We start from the raw sequence: 20,592 nt of genomic DNA on the forward strand, positions 1-20,592 counted from the left end.
ATTCGCAGTTAAGGGCAGGGAGGTTTGTCGGACCAGGGCTGTTGTCAGTCGGTCGGGGAAGTGCCACAAAAATAAGGGGACCTGGCCGGCTGTGCTGCACCCGGGGCGGTAGAGAAGGAGTGGGGAGAAGGACGCTGAAAGGCCATGGGGAAGACGGGAGGAGGGGGGGAAGGACTCTGAAAGCACTTGAAGACAGAGGAGGGAGAAGGACGCTGAAAGCACATGGGGAATACAATGGGGTGGAGAAGGACGCTGAAAGGCCATGGGGAAGACAGAGAGGGAGAAGGATGCTGACAGGACATGGGGAAGATGGGGGGAGAAGGACGCTGAAAGGAAATGGGGAAGAGAGAGTAGGGAGAAGACGCTGGCAGGGAAAAAGACAGATGCCAGACTATGGGGGGAGCGGAGAGAAGAAGATGGGTGCCAGACCAATTTGGAAGGGGGAAGAAAGGGAGAGGCACAGTAACAGAGCAAATGGAAGATGCAGAAGGAAGAGAGACAGTGGATGGAAGGAATTGAATGAGAACATGAGGAAAGCAGAAACCAGACAACAAAGGTAGGAAAAGAATTATATTTCTTTTTTTTTATTTTGCTTCAGGATAAAGTAGTATATTAGTTGTGTTGATAAAAATTTATAAACATTAGAGGCTCTGGTAGAAACCCATTTGCAAAGTATGTATTCTTCCCAATTAATATTTTCAAATTAATAAAGTCTTTTTGCTTATTTGTAAATGGGTTTCTACCAGAGCCTTTAATTCAGTAGCATAATTAAATGAAATAACTATTTCTGAAGTTTATATGGACGGGCGGGGACGGAGGGGATTCCTCGCGGGGACGGGTGGGGACGGAGGGGATTCCTCGCGGGGACGGGTGGGGACGGAGGGGATTCCTCGCGGGGACGGGTGGGGACGGAGGGATTCCTCACGGGGACGGGTGGGGACGGGTGGGACTTTGGCGGGGACGGGTGGGATTTCTGTCCCCGCGCAACTCTCTACTTCAGATTTAAATTACTCATTCTTAACTGCAAAACAAATTAGTAGATATAGGAGTTTACACTGAACAATTTGAAAGGTCTGAGATGCTTAGGAGAGGGCTGAACAGAATAGTGAAGTATATGCATGCATCATTTATTTCTTATTTTGCAGTTCCATATTTTTACAGTATAATATGAGAAAATGAATAGATTAATAAAAAGGAAAAACAATAGACTTATTATTTTCCTTGTGGAATGGATCTCCAGATCATTTAGTCTACATCTCAGGAGTAAATAGGGCCAGTGCCTAAGACAAGAAAAATCCATGAAAATGCTATGGGCCCCTCTTACAAAGCTCATAAGAATTAAATGGGCTTCGGTACATTTACTGCAGAAGCAACATCAATACTGCGACTTTGTAAGAGGGACCCTATATGTCTGTTAATGCTATTATTTTTGTGTGTCTCACATTAATGCAAACACAAGACTGACTAGAAGATGAAAGTTTGTACCTTTTTTTTTTTTTTTTAAATAAATAAATTAAGCTGCCTTCTAGCAGTTTTGTGAACAGGAGACTTATTTAAAAGTTAGAACCTAGGATCCTAAAAAAGGCTTACCATTTGCTATGGAGCCAACGTGCACCTTCTACTTTGCCTAGAACTCTGAGTTGGCTAGTTGGGATGAAAATGGGTTGGGTTGTTTGTATTACCATATTTCCCCATATATAGGCCACGTCCTATACATGGGTTTTACAAACCGTGTATGGGGCGTGGCCTATGTAGCAATTTTAAATTATCCCCCACCCTCAGTATCTTTTTTGGAGCCCCCACGCTGGATGGCAGACGGTGCACGGCTCAAATCTCTAGCGGTGCAGGGCAGCCACGATCTCTTCAGCATCCAGCCTGTCCCTGCACTGCTTGCTGAGTGACTGACGTCAGTTCTCGCGAGAGCCGACATCAGCCATTCAGCAGGCGGTGTGGGGGCAGGCTGGATGCTAAAAAAATCGCGGCTGCCCTGCACTGCTGGAGACTCGAGCCATCCAGCGAGGGGGTTTTGAAGGAGGTACCGGGGGGATGACTGAAAAAGGCAGGGGGAGGTACCAGAAGATAAGCCACGGCTAATATCATGAGGCAGCTTATCTTCCGGTTTTTATACATAGGTCGGCTTTTTCTGTGGCCTATACATGGGTGCGGCTTGTGCAGAGGGGCGAACTATATGTGGGGAAATACGGTAAGTAATCTGCATAACTGAAGGCGCTGCATATTTTGTGTTGGTTCCATTCTACTAGTTCCATACATAAAGGAAACATACGAGTTCAGTTGCAGCACTTTTCCTTTTTTTGTATTGTTTACCTCTGAATTGAAAACAGCAAAGCGATACAGAACATCTAAAATGAAAGGCAGGAAGTTCTTCAACCCTTTACTGAATGAGCATCAGAAAATGGCAGTGAAGAGGATTCTTGGTGGGGAATGCCGTCCAACACCCTATATCATCTTTGGGCCCCCAGGCACTGGAAAAACCGTAACTGTGATAGAAGCTGTTTTACAGGTAACTGCAGTGGTTGACCTCAAAGTGGCCTAAACAAATAGAAACAAAATGTGTCCAGTTATGTATTACAACAGATGATGACAGTAAATATGGACAAATGTGCCCATCTAGTCCTCAGACTAAAAAGCTGTCCTAGCTTCTCAATCATCTCCTAGAGCAGAGGTGTCAAAGTCGCTCCTTGAGGGCCACAATCCAGTCAGGTTTTTAGAATTTCCCCAATGAATATACATGAGATCTATTTGCATGCACTGCTTTCATTGTATGCTAATAGATCTCATGCATATTCATTGGGGAAATCCTGAAAACCCAACTGGATTGCGGCCCTTGAGGAGGGTTTTTGACACCCCTGTCCTAGAGGCACACTTAGCCAGTCAAATGTTCAGGATATCTACAATGAATATACATGAGAGAAATTTGCAAATAATTGAGGTCTTTTCTATTCAGATCTGTCGTGCATATTCACTGTGGGACTCCTGAAAACCTGACTGGCTAGGTGTGCCTATGGGAGAATGTTGAGAAGCACTATGTTAGTTTTATTAGTCTGCAACTTGCTGGATATTGCTTGTTTTCCAAATCGGCTTTGTCTTCTATATTTTGATTCTCTAACACAGTGATTCTCAAACCACTCCAAACTACTCCTTGGGACATTCATAGTGAATGTGCATGAGAGAGATGTTCATGCATTGCTGGCTTGGTATGCAAATCTCTTGTCTTCTTTAAGCGTCTCTCCAGACCGGCACAGCTCACTGATAGGTAATAGCTCACCATGACCAGGAGGTGGAGACTGAGACACAAACATTTGGCTACAATTCAAGTGGGCTGTGCCATCCCAAGTACAACCAGTCTGCTTTCAGTCTCCAGCAGGTGGAGGTAGTTAGCCTGTGCACACTTCCCTGAGTTAGTGTAGGGCTGTTGGATTTTATTTTGAGGCCTTCTGGATCCCGTTTGTGTTGCCGGATTGAGCTTGAGGGACCCTTTCGGGGGTCCTTCTGACATTGGGGGTACCACACTCAACAGGTCAAGTCCCTTCCCCCTTTTCCCACATCCTCCCCCAATTTTTCAGTAGAGGTGACTCAGCTGTAAGCCTTCCCACCGATACTGGCAAGGCATATGGCTTAGAGAGCCAGTGGAGTCTGTTCTATTGTAAAGTTATACTGTATTTAAAAAAAATTTTTTTTTTTTTTTCGATTTTTCAAATGTATACATTGTCAAGTTCAAAATATCAATAAAAAAATAAAAAAAATAAAAAGTCCTGAGGCAGTGCCTGTCTGAAGGGAAGCCTTCAATTGACCTTAATTGTATTTAATTGCTAACAGGCACTTTATTTTTCAGCTTAGTAGCGGTTTTCGCACTGAGCACTTTTAAAGGGAAAAAGTGCTCAGTGTGCTGCAGATGCACGCTCGATGCAACCGGCCTGTGTTCGAGGTGCGCCACCCAGCGAGAAGGGGAATCCTCATCGGCTTTGGATGCCAACCAGCAAGGTTCCCCTTCGGGTGTTGGCAGCAGGCAGTGGGGCAGCCCGGGCTTCCCCAGCTGCCCACACAGGGATTTCCCCAGCTGAAGGTCAGGGAACTAGGGTTTCCCTTATCACCGATAGTGTTGTGGAATCCCTTACCATTGCTGCCTTCTTTAGTGGCTGGGGCGGTTCAGGCCTCTTTGCTGCTGCAGGGGTCGGGGGAAAAATTTTTTTTTTTTTTTTTGGTGGATTTTGGTAGAAAGCTCCTCCATTTTGTCTGTAGCCTTAGGTGACGTGACCTCCCTGTTTTGGTAAGACAGGGGCAGGTTTTTACTGGGTCTCCTGCTTTGGCAGTGAGTCCTGCTGTGCCGCCAGGGGGTTTCTCCCCAGATTCTGTGTTAGCTTTGTACAAGGCTTATCTTCAGTAAGCCAGGGGTCCTGTTTCCTCCCTGGGGGGTTTTGAGTTTTTCAGGGTGTCTTTCGCCCTCCGCTTCCTACCCCATTCAGTCCCCCTCAGCAGCATTTCTAATCCAGTCCCCTCCCCCGAGCTTTGTGCAAGCAGCTGAGGATCTAATGGGACGATGATTTTTTGTTTGCAGAAGTGTTTTCGACTGATGAAGACTTGTACCCCTTGGTGGACCTCCCAAGATCCTCTCGGGAGGATGGATGCTGCTGGTGGGTGTTTTACGGAGCTGCCAGCTGTCGAGGATGTGTCAGTGGTGCGCATTTTTCAGCAGGTAGAGCTCCAGGAGCTTATTCTTCAGGTTTCGTTGGTTTTGCATTTTGAGGAGGATGCAAAGGAACCCTCGCATGTGGTGGACCCCCTGCTTCGGGGGAACCGCTCTGCCTCCCTCTCTTCCTACGTATCAAGATATTCAGGATATTGTGCTCGCACAATGGAAGGCGCTGGAAACAACTTTTCGTTTTGCACAGTCTATGGCTCGCCTGTATCTCATTCCGGAGGGGAATAGGGATACCTTGAAGTCACCTGTGGTGAGTGCGGTAGCCTCGGCATACGGTGCTGGTTGAGGGCGTCTGAGCTTTGCAGGACTTTGAGGATCGTACGATAGAGTCTCTTCTTAAGCAGAGTTTTGATGTGGCTTCCCTGGCAGTTTAGGTGGTGATGTGTGGCGGTCTGATTGTCTGAACATGTTCTTGACCGGGAGTCTAATGACTGATCTTTGGTGGATCAGGAGGTAACTAAGATTGAGATGGGTGCTTCATATCTTTCGGATGCAATGTATGATCTGCTACGGGCTTTGGTTACGTCCATGGCTCTCGGCGTGGTCGCTCATCGTACCCTGTGGCTCCGGGGTTGGTCGGTGGATGCAGCATCTAAGGCTAAGCTTAGTAAATTTCCCTTTCAGGGGTCTTTCTTGTTTTGCGAGGATTCTGATAAGTTGGTTAAGACCTTGACTGACTCTAAGGTGCCCCACCTTCCTGAGGACTGTGCTCGTCCACCTGCGTGGGGGGGGAGGGGGGCGTTGCTCAGGGGCGCTTATGTGATTTTTGCCATTACTGCCCTGGGCGAGGGGTGGCTTCTTTTCCTTCCACTGGGTCTTCCTGGGGCCATTTCTTTTAGTGTATGCAGTCCTTTTAGGGGGGCCCGCTGAAGAGGGTGGGACTCTTCTGGCAGCCCCTCTGGCGCCCATCCAGCAAAATGACTCCTTGTGGGCCCTTCCCCTGGTGCCGGTGGGTGGCCAGTTGCGGGAGTTTTACCATGAGTGGACCACAGTCACGATGGATCAGTGGATCCTGGAGGTGATTCAGGACGGATATGCTCTGTAGTTTGCCTGGTCCTTGCCGGATCATTTTCTCTCTTTTCCTTGTCAGGCCGCCTGGAAGAGGCGGGCTTTTCATCAGAACTTATAGCAGTTACTCGATCTCAAAGCTGTAGAACCCATGCCTCCTCAGGAGTTTCGCACTGGCAGGTATTCCATTTACTTCGTGGTGCCCAAGGAAGAGGGGTCTTTTCAGCCCATCTTGGATTTGAAGAGAGTCAACAGGGTACTCTGGCTTCCATTTTTTCATATGGAGACCCTAATATCTGTCATTCTGGTGGTTCAGCTGGGGGAATTCCTGACTTCTCTCGATCTGACGGAGGCCTACCTGCATGTTCCAATTCAGGCCTCCCATCACCGGTTCCTTGGGAGGGCACTATCAGTTTTATGCGCTTCCCTTTGGTCTGGCCACGGCTCTGTGGATGTTCACCAAAATTATTATGGTTGTGGTGGCGGCCTTAGGCAAGGAGGGCATTCTGGTTCATCCCTATCTGGACGACTGGTTGATCCGAACAAAGTCTTTTCAGGAGAGCTCCCGGGTTATGGAGTTCTGTAGTCGCTGGGATGGATGTTCAACCTGTCCAAGAGAGGACCACCTTGCCTGTGTTCTACCTGCCTGGATAATTGTTATACATCTCATGTATCAACTGAAGGAATTTCTACTTTGGCTGTTCCTGCTGTTGGATGGGAGATTGGACTATTAACATATATATGATGGAGTTGTTTTTATGACTGATGATAATCTAAGATCTCACTTGCTATGCAGCTTTTGCTGTTTGATGAGTTCCTTGAGTGAATGTGAGGTCTTTTTCTCCACCATAGATCTTTTTGTGTTGATAATCTTCCTCCTCAGTAGAAGGAGATAGTTTATTGTGTTTAAAGTGGTTATATTTCTCTTCCAGTGATTTTGGTAATTAAAATTGCCCATTATTGTGCTACTCGGTTTTAGCCTTCCTAATTTCTGCTAACACTTCTACATCTGTCTGTTCATCCTGGCCAGGTGAACAATGAACTCTTCCCTCTTGCAGGCTGATGTGGTTCAGCCTGTTACACCGGGGAGAGAGGGAAGGGATTTTATGTTCAAATCTATTTTATTAAGCAGAAAGAAATACATCAAAAAGAAGAACTATGGTATACATAAGTACTTCCTGATCACAAAAAGATGGAGGGGCCCAGTGAACAGTATATTGTCCCACTTTAGACCTTGGAGCTCAGAATGCTTTCTGTAGGCACCTTAATTCTCATCCATCCTCTTTCTGGAGCTCAGATCAACTTTCAATTCTGTTTTTGTTCTGTTTTCCTAGAGAAACTTTATTAAACTGCAGCAAAGCAGCCCAAAACTCCGCTTACAAAACAGCTTTTAATCTCTCACAGAATGTTGTCACCAGTTATTCAAGTAGTTATATAATCACAGCTTGATTATTGTAATCTGTTTTATTTAGACTGCACAGATACATCAGTGAAATGACTTCAATTAGTTCAGAATGAGGCAGCAAAGTTCATTTTTGAGACATGTAAATTTGATAGAGTAACCCCTCTGTTGATTATTTTGCATTGGCTCTTTGTTGAAGTATGATGTTACTTTAAAATTTATACTTTTGTATTCAGAATTTTACGAAGTCAAGCACCAAGGTGCTTGATTCAACAAACTGAGTTACCTCTAATAACACATTCCTTGCATGCAAAGGATTCTTTAATCCTTTCATATTCTTCAGCAAGATCTTTTAAAAAAAATATATAGTCACATTTGCATTTCAGCTACAAGGTATTGGAACATTTTTCCTTCTTTTAGATCAGAGACATGTTTAAAGTTTAGGAAACTACTGAAGCTAACCATATGAAGATTTAAAATGTGTTCAGTCAAACATGCACATGGAAAATCTCTAAAATCTTTTAACTTGTTTCTGGTGTGATCTGTCACCTTTAAGTGCTGTATTGAGTGCATAATTCTGCCAAAGGCACACAAAGAAAGATAATACTGTGTTTCCCCGAAAATAAGTCCTAGCATGAATTTCGGGGTAGGTCTTAATATAAGCCCTACCCCAAAAAATAAGCCCTAGTCGGCAGCTGCGCTTCCCCTAAACTCCCACCACGCAGAGGAGCATCAAGCAGAAGAGCGTCGAGCCAGCAGCACTCGCAGGCTGATTCACAGCCTTCTTGCTGGGGCCTTCTTTGTGCAGCATTACTGATGATGTCATCGGTACACAGAAGGCCCAGCAAGAAGGCTGCCGGCCCAACGCTCCTCTGCCGGAAGATATTTATGGTCGCGGTCGGTGGGATGGGGGAGGGAAGGATGAAGGGTCAGCAGGGGATCGGCTGCTTGGCGGGGGCGGCTGCGGTTGTTCAAGGGATCTGCACAAGGAATGGATGGGAGGGAAGGATGGAAGCTGGGCAAAAGGTTCTGCTGCACGAGGGATGGGAAGGATGGAAGCTGGTCAAGGGTTCTGCTGCACAGGGGAATGGGAGGAATGGAGGGATAGAAAGATGCTGCAGAGGGAAGGCACAAGGGGATGGCTGAGAGGGGAGGAAAGATGTTGCACATGTGGGGAAAAGGCAAGAAGAAGAATTGGGGTGAAGTATAGGAAGGGAGAAATGATCATGTACTTACCCGAAAATAAGCCCTACCCGAAAATAAAACCTAGTGCCCTTTTTGGGCCCCAAATGAATATAAGACAGTCTTATTTTGGGGGAAACACGGTAGTTGTGAAAGCCATAAAAGATAATCTGTTGGAAATGGCTGTTGAATTATTTAAGAAAAAGATGATCATACTTTCATTTCAGTTTAAAGAATTGCCGATGGTGACTTTAGAACTGTTATTCACCAACTCTGAACTTTGTTTATTCCACTTGATCTGTAATACCTTTTAATCGTTGTAAACCACATAGAACTTCACGGTACTGCGGTATATAAACTGTTATTATTATTAAAATACAATTTGTGAAAATGCAATGAAATTCATACATGCAAAAATGTATAATTCATAATATCAAAAACAGTTAAGGTATATATTTGCATAACGAAAATGGAGAAAAATAAACCCTAGCATATCTGAGCTGTGTTCGTCTTCACTGGGGAATATAAGCTTAGTTTTTTAGTTTGAGATATGGTTTCATACAGTTAGACCAAGATATCATGATGAAAATAGGCATGCTCTTTGCCATTAACGTGAGATTTGGGTAACTCTGGGAGTATGTTAGTTTTTGTAGCCAGAATGTTTATTTTTTCATTAATCATTTCATAAGTTGTAATTTTGTACCTCTGCTACCTACAGATCCATTTTTCACTGCCAGATAGTCGAATACTGGTATGTGCACCATCAAACAGTGCCACTGACCTTGTTTGTTTACGCCTACATGAAAGCCAGATGCTGGAGCCGTGTGCAATGGTGAGAGTTAATGCTTCCTGCCGGATAGAAGAGGTAATTTAGAATTTTTGGACTCTGTTCTTTGCTTTCGTGTTTTGCTTTGTTAACTAGATTTTCATTGTGAGCTGGTAATTCTTTCAGACCTAGCTGTTTTAGGGCTCTCTTCAATAAGGCATCTTTCACAGTTGCTGTCTGAAGAATTATCCTTACTGCTTAGGGACTGTATATGAACTTGACACACAAAGTAGTGTGCATGTTAGGGGAGATGGTACAATGATTTTAGACACACATCTAATTTCCTTGATTAGTATAATAGTAATAATAATAACTTTATTTTTCTATACCGCCTTAGTCAAAGTGACTTCTAGGCGGTTCACATAGAAAGAAGGCTGGACACTCAGCGAATTACAAAATGCAAGAAGAAGGATGTTACATAATAAGAACATAAGCAGTGCCTCTGCCGGGTCAGACCACAGGTCCATCCTGCCCAGCAGTCCGCTCCCGCGGCGGCCCAAACAGGTCAAGACCTGTCTGAATCATCAGAAGGGGCTCCCTTGCCACCTTGGTTTCCCATTTAAGTCCTGCCTTCCTATCGAAGTCCTAGCCCTCCGGTCTTGCACATGCACGACCTGGTTGGTTTATACTCATTACCTGGTTAACTTCCTATACTTGTGTTACATCCCAGCTCCTCCCTCAGTATCCCACGATCCCTTTATCCCTCAGGAATCCATCCAATCCCTGTTTGAATCCTTGTACCGTACTCTGCCTGATCACTTCCTCCGGTAGCGCATTCCAAGTGTCCACGACCCTTTGGGTGAAAAAAAACTTCCTTGCATTTGTTTTGAACCTGTCTCCCTTCAGTTTCTCAGAATGCCCCCTCGTATTTGCTGTCCCCTTCAGTCTGAAGAATCTGTCCCTATCCACCCTCTCTATGCCCCTCATGATCTTGAAGGTCTCTATCATATCTCCCCTGAGCCTCCTTTTCTCCAGAGAGAAGAGCCCCAGCCTATCCAGCCTCTCGGCGTATGAGCAGTGTTCCAGCCCTCTTACCATTTTCGTTGCTCTCCTTTGGACTCTCTCAAGTACCGCCATGTCCTTCTTGAGGTGCGGCGACCAATACTGAACGCAGTATTCTAGATGTGGACGCACCATCGCTCGATACAATGGCATGATGACTTCCCGTGTTCTGGTTGTTATGCCCTTCTTTATGATTCCCAGCATCCTGTTGGCTTTTTTCGAGGCTGCTGCGCACTGTGCAGATGGCTTCAGTGATGCATCCACCAGCACACCCAAGTCTCTCTCGAGTCTGCTGTCTCCCAACAATACCCCCCCCCCCCCAATTTGTAGCTGAACAACGGGTTCTTTTTCCCTATATGCATGACCTTGCATTTGTCCACATTGAAGCGCATTTGCCATTTGTTTGCCCAGTCTTCCAGCTTGTCCAGGTCCCTTTGCATGTCCTCACACTCCTCCCTGGTCCTAACTCTGCCGCACAGTTTGGTATCGTCTGCGAATTTTATAACCTCACATTTTGCCTCCTTTTCCAGGTCATTGATGAATATGTTAAAGAGTAAAGGCCCCAGCACCGATCCCTGTGGCACACCGCTCGTGACTCCCCGCCAGTCAGAATATTGACCCTTTACTCCAACCCTCTGCAGTCTGCAGAGAAACATGGGGAAAGAATACGTGAGAGAAGAAAGATGTTACATAATACATTGGGGTTATAAGGGAGATTGGGTATTCATGGCCGTTTATTTTTAACGATGTTTTTGTTATTTTGTCGTTGGGGCTTGCCAAAAAGACTTTGTTTTCTCTGTGTTTAGTTTTAGTTTGAAGCTGGTGGTCCATTTTTCGATTTCTATCATTGTGTGTGAGAGGTTATCTATAGTTTAATTTGTGATGTCATTTAAGGGGATTAGGATGGCTATATCGTCTGCGTATATATAGTGTTTTAAGTTTAATTTTTGTAGTAGGTGACCTAAGGATGCGAGGTAGATGTTGAATAATGTGGGTGATAGAGGGGAGCCTTGGGGCACCCCTGATGGGTTTTTCCATGGTTGGAGTAATTTCCGTTGCTGGTTACTCGGTAGGATCTGTTTGTTAGGAATTCTTGGAACCATTTCATTACCTTTCCCGAGATTCCTATTGCGTCAAGTCACAGTAGCATGATTTCGTGGTCTACTAGGTCGAACGCACTGCTAAGGTCAAGTTGCAGAATCAATGCGCTTTGCCTTTGCTGAAAAGATCATAGAGGTGGTTTAGTATGGAAGCTATGACGGTTTCTGTGCTGTATCCTTTCCTGAAGCCTGATTGGTGTTCACTGAGGGTGTTAAATTTGTCTAGGTAGTCTGTTAGTTGTAGGTTGACCAATCCAGAATGCTTGCTATTGGATGTTAGTGCTATTGAGGTTTTTTGATCTTTGGGGATAGGAGTAATCAGTATGTGTCCCATATCCTTGTTTAATGTTCCGTTTGTAAGGGCAGTTGTTAACCATGTGAATAGTTCCATTTTGAAGTCAGGGGGGGCAACTCTCATGATTTTAGGGGAGCATTCGTCGAGTAGGCAGTTAGATTTGGTGTAGTTGTTGAATAAACTTAGGAACTGGTGCCAGTTTGGGAATTCGAAGTGATCCCAATTCATGTCTGCTCTGGGATCCTGATCATGGGGTTCAAGGTATTGAAGTGTATTGGTTGTGGGTATGGGTAGAGTAGTTCTTAGGTCAGTGATATATAGTATTTTTGTTATATAGGGAACTAATTACTCATAGTAAAAATGTACATTAATTTTTCTTTAGCTTGCCTTAAGGTGGTGACCCTCCAAAGCCAGTCCTCGAGATCCCTGTAAATAGATTTTAGTTTTCAGGGTACTGTTGGGCTTGTTTACCTTGAATTAGAGAATGCCATGGTGACAAAATTCATCACTGTTACCTTCCCCTTGGATAACTTCGGGAAACAATCCCATGTCATTCTTTAGTGTCTATCTCAACTTCAGTCCTTCTGCACCAGCATTCTTCAATTCAAGGCTTTGAGGGTCAGTGGTTGTGCCCATTCATACTCTGATTCTTCCCTCTCTCTTTAAAGAATGACATGGAGATGGTTTCCCGCGCTTGATTAATTTTGTCACCGTGTTATTCTCTATCTTGAATCTCCTCTGCTCATTTTCCTAAGACAGGGATGTTGAGCTCCAGACTTTGAGAGCTGCAAGCCTGTCTAAGGAACTCTGCTAACTGGCAGAATTTGAACGAAGAGTCTCCCTGAGCCATGGACTACAGGCCATTGTATTAACTTCATGACATCATTTCACTCATTAGTAATTGCATGTACACTTCTCTCTCCATATTCACTGTGATAGGGGATTAACAGATCCACAAATACAGAAAAATCGCAAATAACTTTTTCATATGTTATTCGCTGTTTTCTATTAAAAACCAGCGTGAATATGGTGAAACAGCAAATAACATGGTGGAAGACCTGTTCTGTTCCTGAAGGAGAGGCAAAACGCAGTGAAGAAAGTGCTGGAAATCAGCGATTTCTCTATGCAAGATGATTTGGGGGGAGGAACCAGCAAGCTAAAAATCGTGAATAATCGAAACCGCGAATGCTGAAACTGTGAATACAGAGAGAGAAGTGTAGTTCATTTTCCAATCAGTTTTTTGAGCTTTTAAAATAACATCCAGTTATAAATTGCATACTCCAGCAATGTACTTTTGGTCAGTTCTGATCACGTGATTTCTTATCAGATTTATCACATTAAAATTTTCCCTTATACTTGCAGATCTTAAAATATTTCTTAATTGCTAGTTTCCCACATAAAGTTAGTTTTACTTTTATCGGCAATACCTAACAATACATCTAAGCCAACCATATGTCTCACATATTGTATATTAATTCCTTTTAATTGCAGCACATACTCTCCTTTCACATCATCTACCACATTCCTAGTTCCCTGTTCTTGCACAGGCATTTCTTTCTATCACTGGAACTTTACCGGAATACAGCTGCAATGACCAAAATCTATTTAAACCTTTGAGTAACACTTGCAAGTAATTCTAAGCAATATTCTCTTTTACTGTAACTCTCAAGCATTTTCTCTCTCAGCTTCATCTTTTATTTAAATATTGGTGTCTGTCTTCAGGTAGCCCAGGCAAGGGGTTCCTCACACATATTGGAATATGTCTTCCCCTATATCCTGCATAATAATACGATTGCCATCAGCCCCCCACCCTTTTGATCCTGTGAGGATCACTGATTTGCCCCAAGTGTATGGATTCTGTTCAAGAGGGGTACAGGTTGTTGTCACAGTTGCATTATCATATTCAATTGCTAAGGTAGGCAACCCTACAATATCTGATTACATTAATACATGTAAAATAATTTATTATTCAAACATCCACATAAAATACTGTTCTTATACATTCATACATTTAAATATACTTTTAAAGTTTCATCCTGTTAACAAAACTCGTCACTTCAAGAAAGACTATTCCGTGCTCTCCTAAAAAAAAAAATTGCTGTAACCAGTGCATACCAGGTTACTCAGATATCTTCAGGTTATGCTCACAGGTCAAAGTGTTGAAGTTTGGATGGACCACACTCTCATATTCAGCAAAGCACTCCTCAATCCAGAAACTTCCACTTCTGGTCAGGAAAAGTGACTGAGTCTCGGTCATCAGACAGTTATCTGTTGTAGCATCCATGGTCCCCATTTCTTATCAGCCGATGGTATCTTCAGGTTCTTCACTTCACTTATGCCTGCTAGGTAGCAAGGAGGACATGGGAATTAGTCTCTTGAAGTGAGCAAAAAATGAGGAACAGATACAAGATTCAAGACAGGATGAAAATACATACAAGTTTTTCTAAAAATTGCTTCCAGTAAAACACACATTTCCTAAGGGCATGTGACAAAGCTAAGCTGCAGAGGAAGATTAGTTTCTTATCTTGGTCGTCTTTCTAGTAGAAAAGCATATGAGTCTTGAACAAGTGGGTTATTCTCCTTTACTCATGAGTTTGTACAAGGCATAATCTACCTTTTCTCTCAGCTCCACCTCCTGTATCTCTGGGCTGTGCCCCATTTCTTCGGTTCTATCAAAGCAATTGACAACACCTATAAGAGGAGAGATGAGGCAGGGAACGGGGTAACTCTTGAATATCCAGTTCTGGTCTGATCTGCAAAAAATCAATGTCAATATAACTGATGACAAGGTGGAAATGAACAAGCCACCTACCTGAGTGCAATCAGCACGTACACTTATGTAGCTGTCGAGCCTCTCACATTTCTCATTGGACCATATAGCTGCTCTATGAATTTCCTCGGGTGACACACAGCAGGCTGGTTCATTGATATACCTATGTTCCAAGTTCATGCCAATTGTTCTTTTTCATGAGTTACAGAGCAGAACAGAAATGTATTTTATTTCCAAGGAAGTTCCCTGTGCCCCTCCTTCTGTTTTCTGCTGTTACAATGAAACTCGGTTGCTTTGGAACAAACTGAAGAGGGGGCTATACTCCCCCGCTGAAGGAGGGAGGAGCTGAAAGATGTGATTGACACCCTTCTGCAAGTGGTTCATGAGCATAGATTGATCACCTAATGTATGGACTTATGTGTGTATATTAACAGAAGTGAGATTAGCCTTTCTGTGAAGACATTAGATATCACTCCAAATGTGCTGCAAATCGCACCGTCTTTTAGTTTTTCATTAGCTGAGGTCCATGCATGCAAAGGCTATTTTAAATAATGAAAGATCATATTTTACCTCCAAGCAAATTATTATACATTTCTGGATTTGATACTACTTTGTTTCTGCAGACCATACATGATGCTGTGAAGCCATACTGCAGAGACGGAGAGGACATTTGGAAGGCGTCTCGATTCCGGATCATTGCTTGCACCTGCAGTAGTGCAGGATTGTTTTACCAGATAGGGCTAAGGTAATGGGTTTGTGACCAAGTTGAGTATCATAAGTGTAATAAAACAGCAACTGCCTAAATTTATGGAATATTTCTTCTCACTCTAAAGCCAGATAACCTTGTGATGTTCCTTTGCCTCAAATAACTATTACCCTCTAGCCTAAGCACATGGAGATTTTCAGAAAATAGTAGGATGTTTAGGGGTAGATAATGTGTTTCTTCAGTTGACCTTGATGTGTATATTTTGTTCTCTGTTCACAATCTAGCACGAGTGGTACTGAAAGGTGTTTTGGGGCCAGATTGTCCCCTCCCCGCACCCCACAAGCTTATGGAGTGAAACACTCTAGAATGCTGCAGTGTATGTTGTTTTGCATAGAAAGCTGGCAGAAGACTGGGGTTTTTTTTTTCCCAAATCTTTATTCATTTTAAGAACCAACATCAAGTGCAACACATTATCAAACAATTTACAAAATAAACAGCACTTAATTCCATCAATTGATATAAGTACATATCCCTTCCCCCCAACCCACCCATTCATACAGTATGAAAATAATCAAGAGTAATACAAATGACCAAGATAAACAAATTACAATTTAAAAATAGATTAAGTACATATTCCCCCTCACCCACCCACCCTTCTTCGATGTGTATAATCAATGGACAAAACTAATAATCAATCTTTACAAAATTTTGTCAATGGGTCCCAAACCTCCTTGAATTTCTTATAATGTCCCGATTTTATTGCACTCATACATTCAAATTTATAAGTTTGACACAAAGATTCCCACCAAAAACTATAGTTTAACCTGTCCCAATTTTTCAAAATAAGCTGTATGGCAACTCCCGTCATGATGAAAAGTAGTTTATTGTTATATGGAGTTATTGGACTCTTGGTCCTCAATAACTTACCAAACAGCACTACATCATATGTCAGTGCCAATGGAACTTCCAGTATTATATTTATCTGACCCCCAAATGGATCGCCAAAATTTAAGTATCAAAGGACAAAAGAAGAGCAGATGATCCCTTTGTCAAGATGACAGTGCCAGCATCTATTTGACTTAGAACTATCTAATTTTTGTAATCTAACTGGGGTCCAAAAACTTCTATGCAACAAAAAAAAAAAACCAAGTTTGTCTCATAGATGCTGACGCTGTACATATCATCTTCCAAGTCCAAATTCATGGCCATTGAGACGCAGAAATCTGCTGCTTTATCTCAATGCTCCAAATGTCTTTAAGACTAGTTTTTGGTTTCTATTTAAAAATTTAGATATTAATTTATACCACTTGGTTGCTTGATGCCCCAGCAAATCTGTCTGGAAGCACAGACCCGACAAGCTATACTGCGTTTTTAAGTTATGCCAATCAGGGAACCCTTCTGAATGGCCTGCTTCAACTGCAACCATTTAAATACTTGAGACTGCAATACCAAATGTTTGTTGCAGTCGTGAAAAGTCAAGCATCTCCCATCTGATAACACATCATCTAACGTGGCGTATACCTGCCTGCAACCAGTGCTTCCAGAGGATCTTAGACTCGCCAATTTGAATCTTGGAGTTTCAACCATAAGGACTGGCATGTAGATAGATGAATCGGAATTTGGTATTAAGTTATTAATTAAATTTTAATGTCTGCCATATAGAAAATTAAAATTCTATTGTCCTTATATATCATAGGTAACTTGATACTTAAACTATGACACAACCGTAATGGAGACTAGGAGTTTGCCATTCTAAGTAAAGCCAGTCTGGAAGATACTCCAAGACTTCAGGAAGGATCCAATACATACCCTGCTGCATGATAAAAGCTTGGTGGTATCTATAGAAATTTGGAAAATTTACCCCACCCGCCGCAATTGGTTTTTGCTAAGATACTAAAGCAATTCTGGCAGATATACTCAACCAAATAAATTTTGTGAGAATACCATTCAACTTTTTATAAAAGGACCCTTGAAAACACACCAGCAACATACTCATTTGGTAGCAAACTACAGGTAAAATCATCATTTTGACAGTTTGGACTCTCCCCCACCAAGAAAGATGTAAAGGGTTTCAATGCTCACACATTTATGAGACCTTTAGCAATTGTTTTTTTTCATGTACTCATTGTATCTTCCAAATACCTAAATATTTTATACCCTCTTCCTTCCAAAGAAAAGGGAATGAGTCAAATAATCCTTTTGGACAGTGTACATTTAACCTCCGATTTACTCCAATTTATTTTATATCCAGAAAGTTTTCCAAATCGGTCAATCAAATCTAGTAAATGTGGGATGGTAGATTCAGGATTCCTCAAATAAAGCAAAATATTGTCTGCATAAGCAGAGACCTTATATTCCCAACCTGCATAAGGAATACCCTGTATCTCCTTTGCCTGTTGAATAGCCAAAGCAAGGGTTCCAGAACAATGTCAAAAAGCAAATGGGATAATGGAAACCCTTGTCTAACTCCCCTCTCCAGACAAAAACGTTCTGTAAAAGTATTATTAATATATAATCTGGCAGAAGGGGAACTATACAAGGTTTGGATCATTTGAATAAATTTAGATCCTATACCAAACCAATCCATTGCTTGATACATAAAGGTCCATTCCACACGATCAAAGACCTTCTCTGCATCCAAGGACACAGAGAATTCTGGGTCTTCCATTGCTTTCGTTAAGTTCAACATTTGAAAAGCCAGTCTGGTGCTATTTGAGGAATGTCTTTGAGCAGCAAAACCCGTTTGGTGCATACCAATAATATAAGGGAGAGCCTTGTCCAAGTTTAAAGCCAATAACTTAGCCAGAAGTTTTCCATCTACATTAATCAGAGAAATAGGCCTGTAATTTGAAACCAACATGGGATCTTTATTTGGCTTCGGTAAAACAATAGTTAAAGATTCTGCCATAGTACCTGAAATGCAACCTTTAGTTAGTTGTGCCTGATATAAATTTAAAAGATAAGGTAATAATATAATTTGGAATGATTTGTAAAACTCCACAGTAAATCTATCACCACCTGGAGCAGAGCCAACTATAAGGGACTTCAACGCTGTTTGAAGTTCTTTCAGTGATATAGGCGCCTCAAGATTGTCTTTTATATGCTCGGGAATTTTTGGCCCCTTGATTAACTTTAAAAACTCTAAACCCTCAACTTCTTTATTTGAATAAAGCCCAGAAGAATATATAGCTTTATAATAGTTCAAAAATTGTTTTTAAAATATTTTCTAGTTTTTGAATGAGTTTCACCCTTTCTCATCTTTAATAGCCACAATCTTTACTTTTATTTATTTTTTTGGGCTTTGAGGTAATTAGCCTATAATCTTCCTGCTTTATTTGAGTTTTCATAATAGAGCCTGTTGAGAAAACAAATCTTTCCTAGCCAATTTTGAGGAAATCTCATTGTATTTATGTTTAGAACATAAGAATTGCCATCTCCGGATCAGACCATGGATCCATCAAGTCCGGTGGTCCACACATGTGGAGACCCTGCCAGGTGTACCCTGGCATAGTTTTAATCCCCATATCACTGTATGCTTCTCAAGGGAGATGTGCATCTAATTTGCCCTTTCAAAAGGGCCTGTAGAGTAATTTGTTCCCATTTCAAGGCCAATTGTGGCTCTAAATTCTTAATAATAATAATATTATTATTAAATTCTTAATACTTTGTTCCAAATTAGAAAATTCCATATTAAGTTGTTTCCTAATGTGTGACGAATATGAAATGATTTGCCCTATCATTGCAGCTTTGAAAGCATCCCACAATGTTTACAAAGAGATTTCCTTTGAGGCATTGAGTTGAAAATATTCATTCATTTTTAATTGAAATTCCTCAAGAAAGTTTGAATTTGCAAGCAATGTATTATTGAATCTCCAAACAGGTCTACTATAATCTTGTTCATCAAATTTAAATTCAATCCAAACTCAGCATGATCTGATAAAATAATTGGGTCTTTGCTGGCTTTTGTAACCTGCTGATTTAATTGATCTAAAACAAAAATATAATTTATTCTTGAAAATGATTTATGTACATGGGAGCAGAAAGAAAATTCCCGAGCATTAAAATGAATCCGCCATATATCTTTCAAGCCACAGGACTGTACTAAATTTATCTAAGCCCAATGATTTTATTAGTTTACCTGATTGTTTATCCAGCAATGGATCCATAACAGCATTAAAGTCCCCCGCTACTACTAAATTAGACGTAGCCAGTGGCAGAATCAACTGCTGAAGAGTTTTGAAAAATTTGAATTAGGGACATGAATATTAAAAAGCATCAGAATATCTTTTCTTGAGGTCATGTTCACTTGAATCCATCTTTCCATAGGATCTGCACTAAATGCAGCTGAGCATTTTCTATGCACTAGGATAGCCACTCCAGCCTTTTTCCCCACCGCAGGAATGAAAAAACTAGGCTTAACCCACCCCCTTCCAACTTGGCCGCATCAAAACCTACGCCTTCCAAGCCGCCAAACTAAACCCTTGGCTAGCCCAAATGGTCCTCAAGGCCTACAACTACCTCGACTTTAGAAAACTACTCAGAACTCACCTATTCCGAGACCAAGACCCTTAATGCCCCTTTTCAATCCTCCCCCCATTCTGATCTCCCCTCCCCCATCTCCCTCCTCTCCCCCCTACTTCTCTCCTTGCTGTTCGCAACTCTATGATCAATTCAATATGTAACCACTTGTAACTACTCTTGCCTTGCTGTTTGCAACTCTATGATCAATTTGATATGTAACCACTTGTAATCTCTGTCTAACTAATGTGAACCGCCTAGAACTCTTCGGGGTATGGCGGTATACAAAAATAAAGTTATTATTATCAATAGCAGATAGGTGAATTTCCTGAATAAAATATATGTCTGCCTCCTGCTGTTTTAAAAAGTTGAGTGTTTTTTCCCTTTTAATAGAATGGTTAAGTCCATTGACATTCAAGGAAAATATTTTTAAAGCCATTTTAAGTGATTCTGGCATGCTACTAAATATTCTTTGAATTACCCTTTAAACCTCCATATATATATATATATAGTATATCCAGAGTTCAAGTTTAAGTTTATTAGGATTTTATATACCGCCTATCAAGGTTATCTAAGTTGTTTTTACAATCAGGTACTCAAGCATTGTCCCTCTCTGTCCCGGTGGGCTTACAATCTATCTAATATACCTGGGGCTATGGAGGATTAAGTGACTTGCCCAGGGTCACAAGGAGCAGCGCGGGGTTTGAACCCACAACCCCAGGGTGCTGAGGCTGTAGTTCCAACCACTGCGCCACACACTCCTCCAGGATCTTAAACTATAAAAAAACCCTCCCTCCCCAACCCAACCCTTTAAACATCTCAATAACTTGGGTGCGCGCATCCAGAACAGCAACTACTAACCTCCCCAGGCCCCTTATTAACTTCACTGAAATTAAACTCTTCCAAATAATAATTAATACTAGATAATTAAGATGTCAGATAATTAAGATGTCAAGTATATTAAAATTATACCCTGTTTTCAATTATGTTATTAATACTAAATATATCAATGCAGGATAATAAGAAAAATCAAATAGCCCTCTACACCCAAACCAATTTTAAC

At 41.9% G+C, this 20,592-nt stretch overlaps 1 protein-coding gene across 3 annotated transcripts in view; it reads left to right on the forward strand.

Moving 5' to 3' along the window:
* The window catches only part of MOV10L1 (Mov10 like RISC complex RNA helicase 1), a 140,764-nt gene that overhangs the window by 78,930 nt on the left and 41,242 nt on the right, over positions 1-20,592 (forward strand). For 2 of the 3 annotated variants that reach the window (XM_033957608.1, XM_033957610.1), the window contains exons 16-18: positions 2,343-2,521; positions 9,031-9,177; positions 14,929-15,050. In XM_033957608.1, the coding sequence (XP_033813499.1) occupies positions 2,343-2,521; positions 9,031-9,177; positions 14,929-15,050 (448 nt within the window). Of the gene's footprint in view, positions 1-2,132; positions 2,204-2,342; positions 2,522-9,030; positions 9,178-14,928; positions 15,051-20,592 lie in introns of all 3 variants that reach the window. The other variant, XM_033957609.1, reaches the window with a different exon arrangement.

The sequence above is a fragment of the Geotrypetes seraphini genome, chromosome 9, assembly GCF_902459505.1.
Source record: "Geotrypetes seraphini chromosome 9, aGeoSer1.1, whole genome shotgun sequence".
NCBI lineage: Eukaryota > Metazoa > Chordata > Amphibia > Gymnophiona > Dermophiidae > Geotrypetes > Geotrypetes seraphini.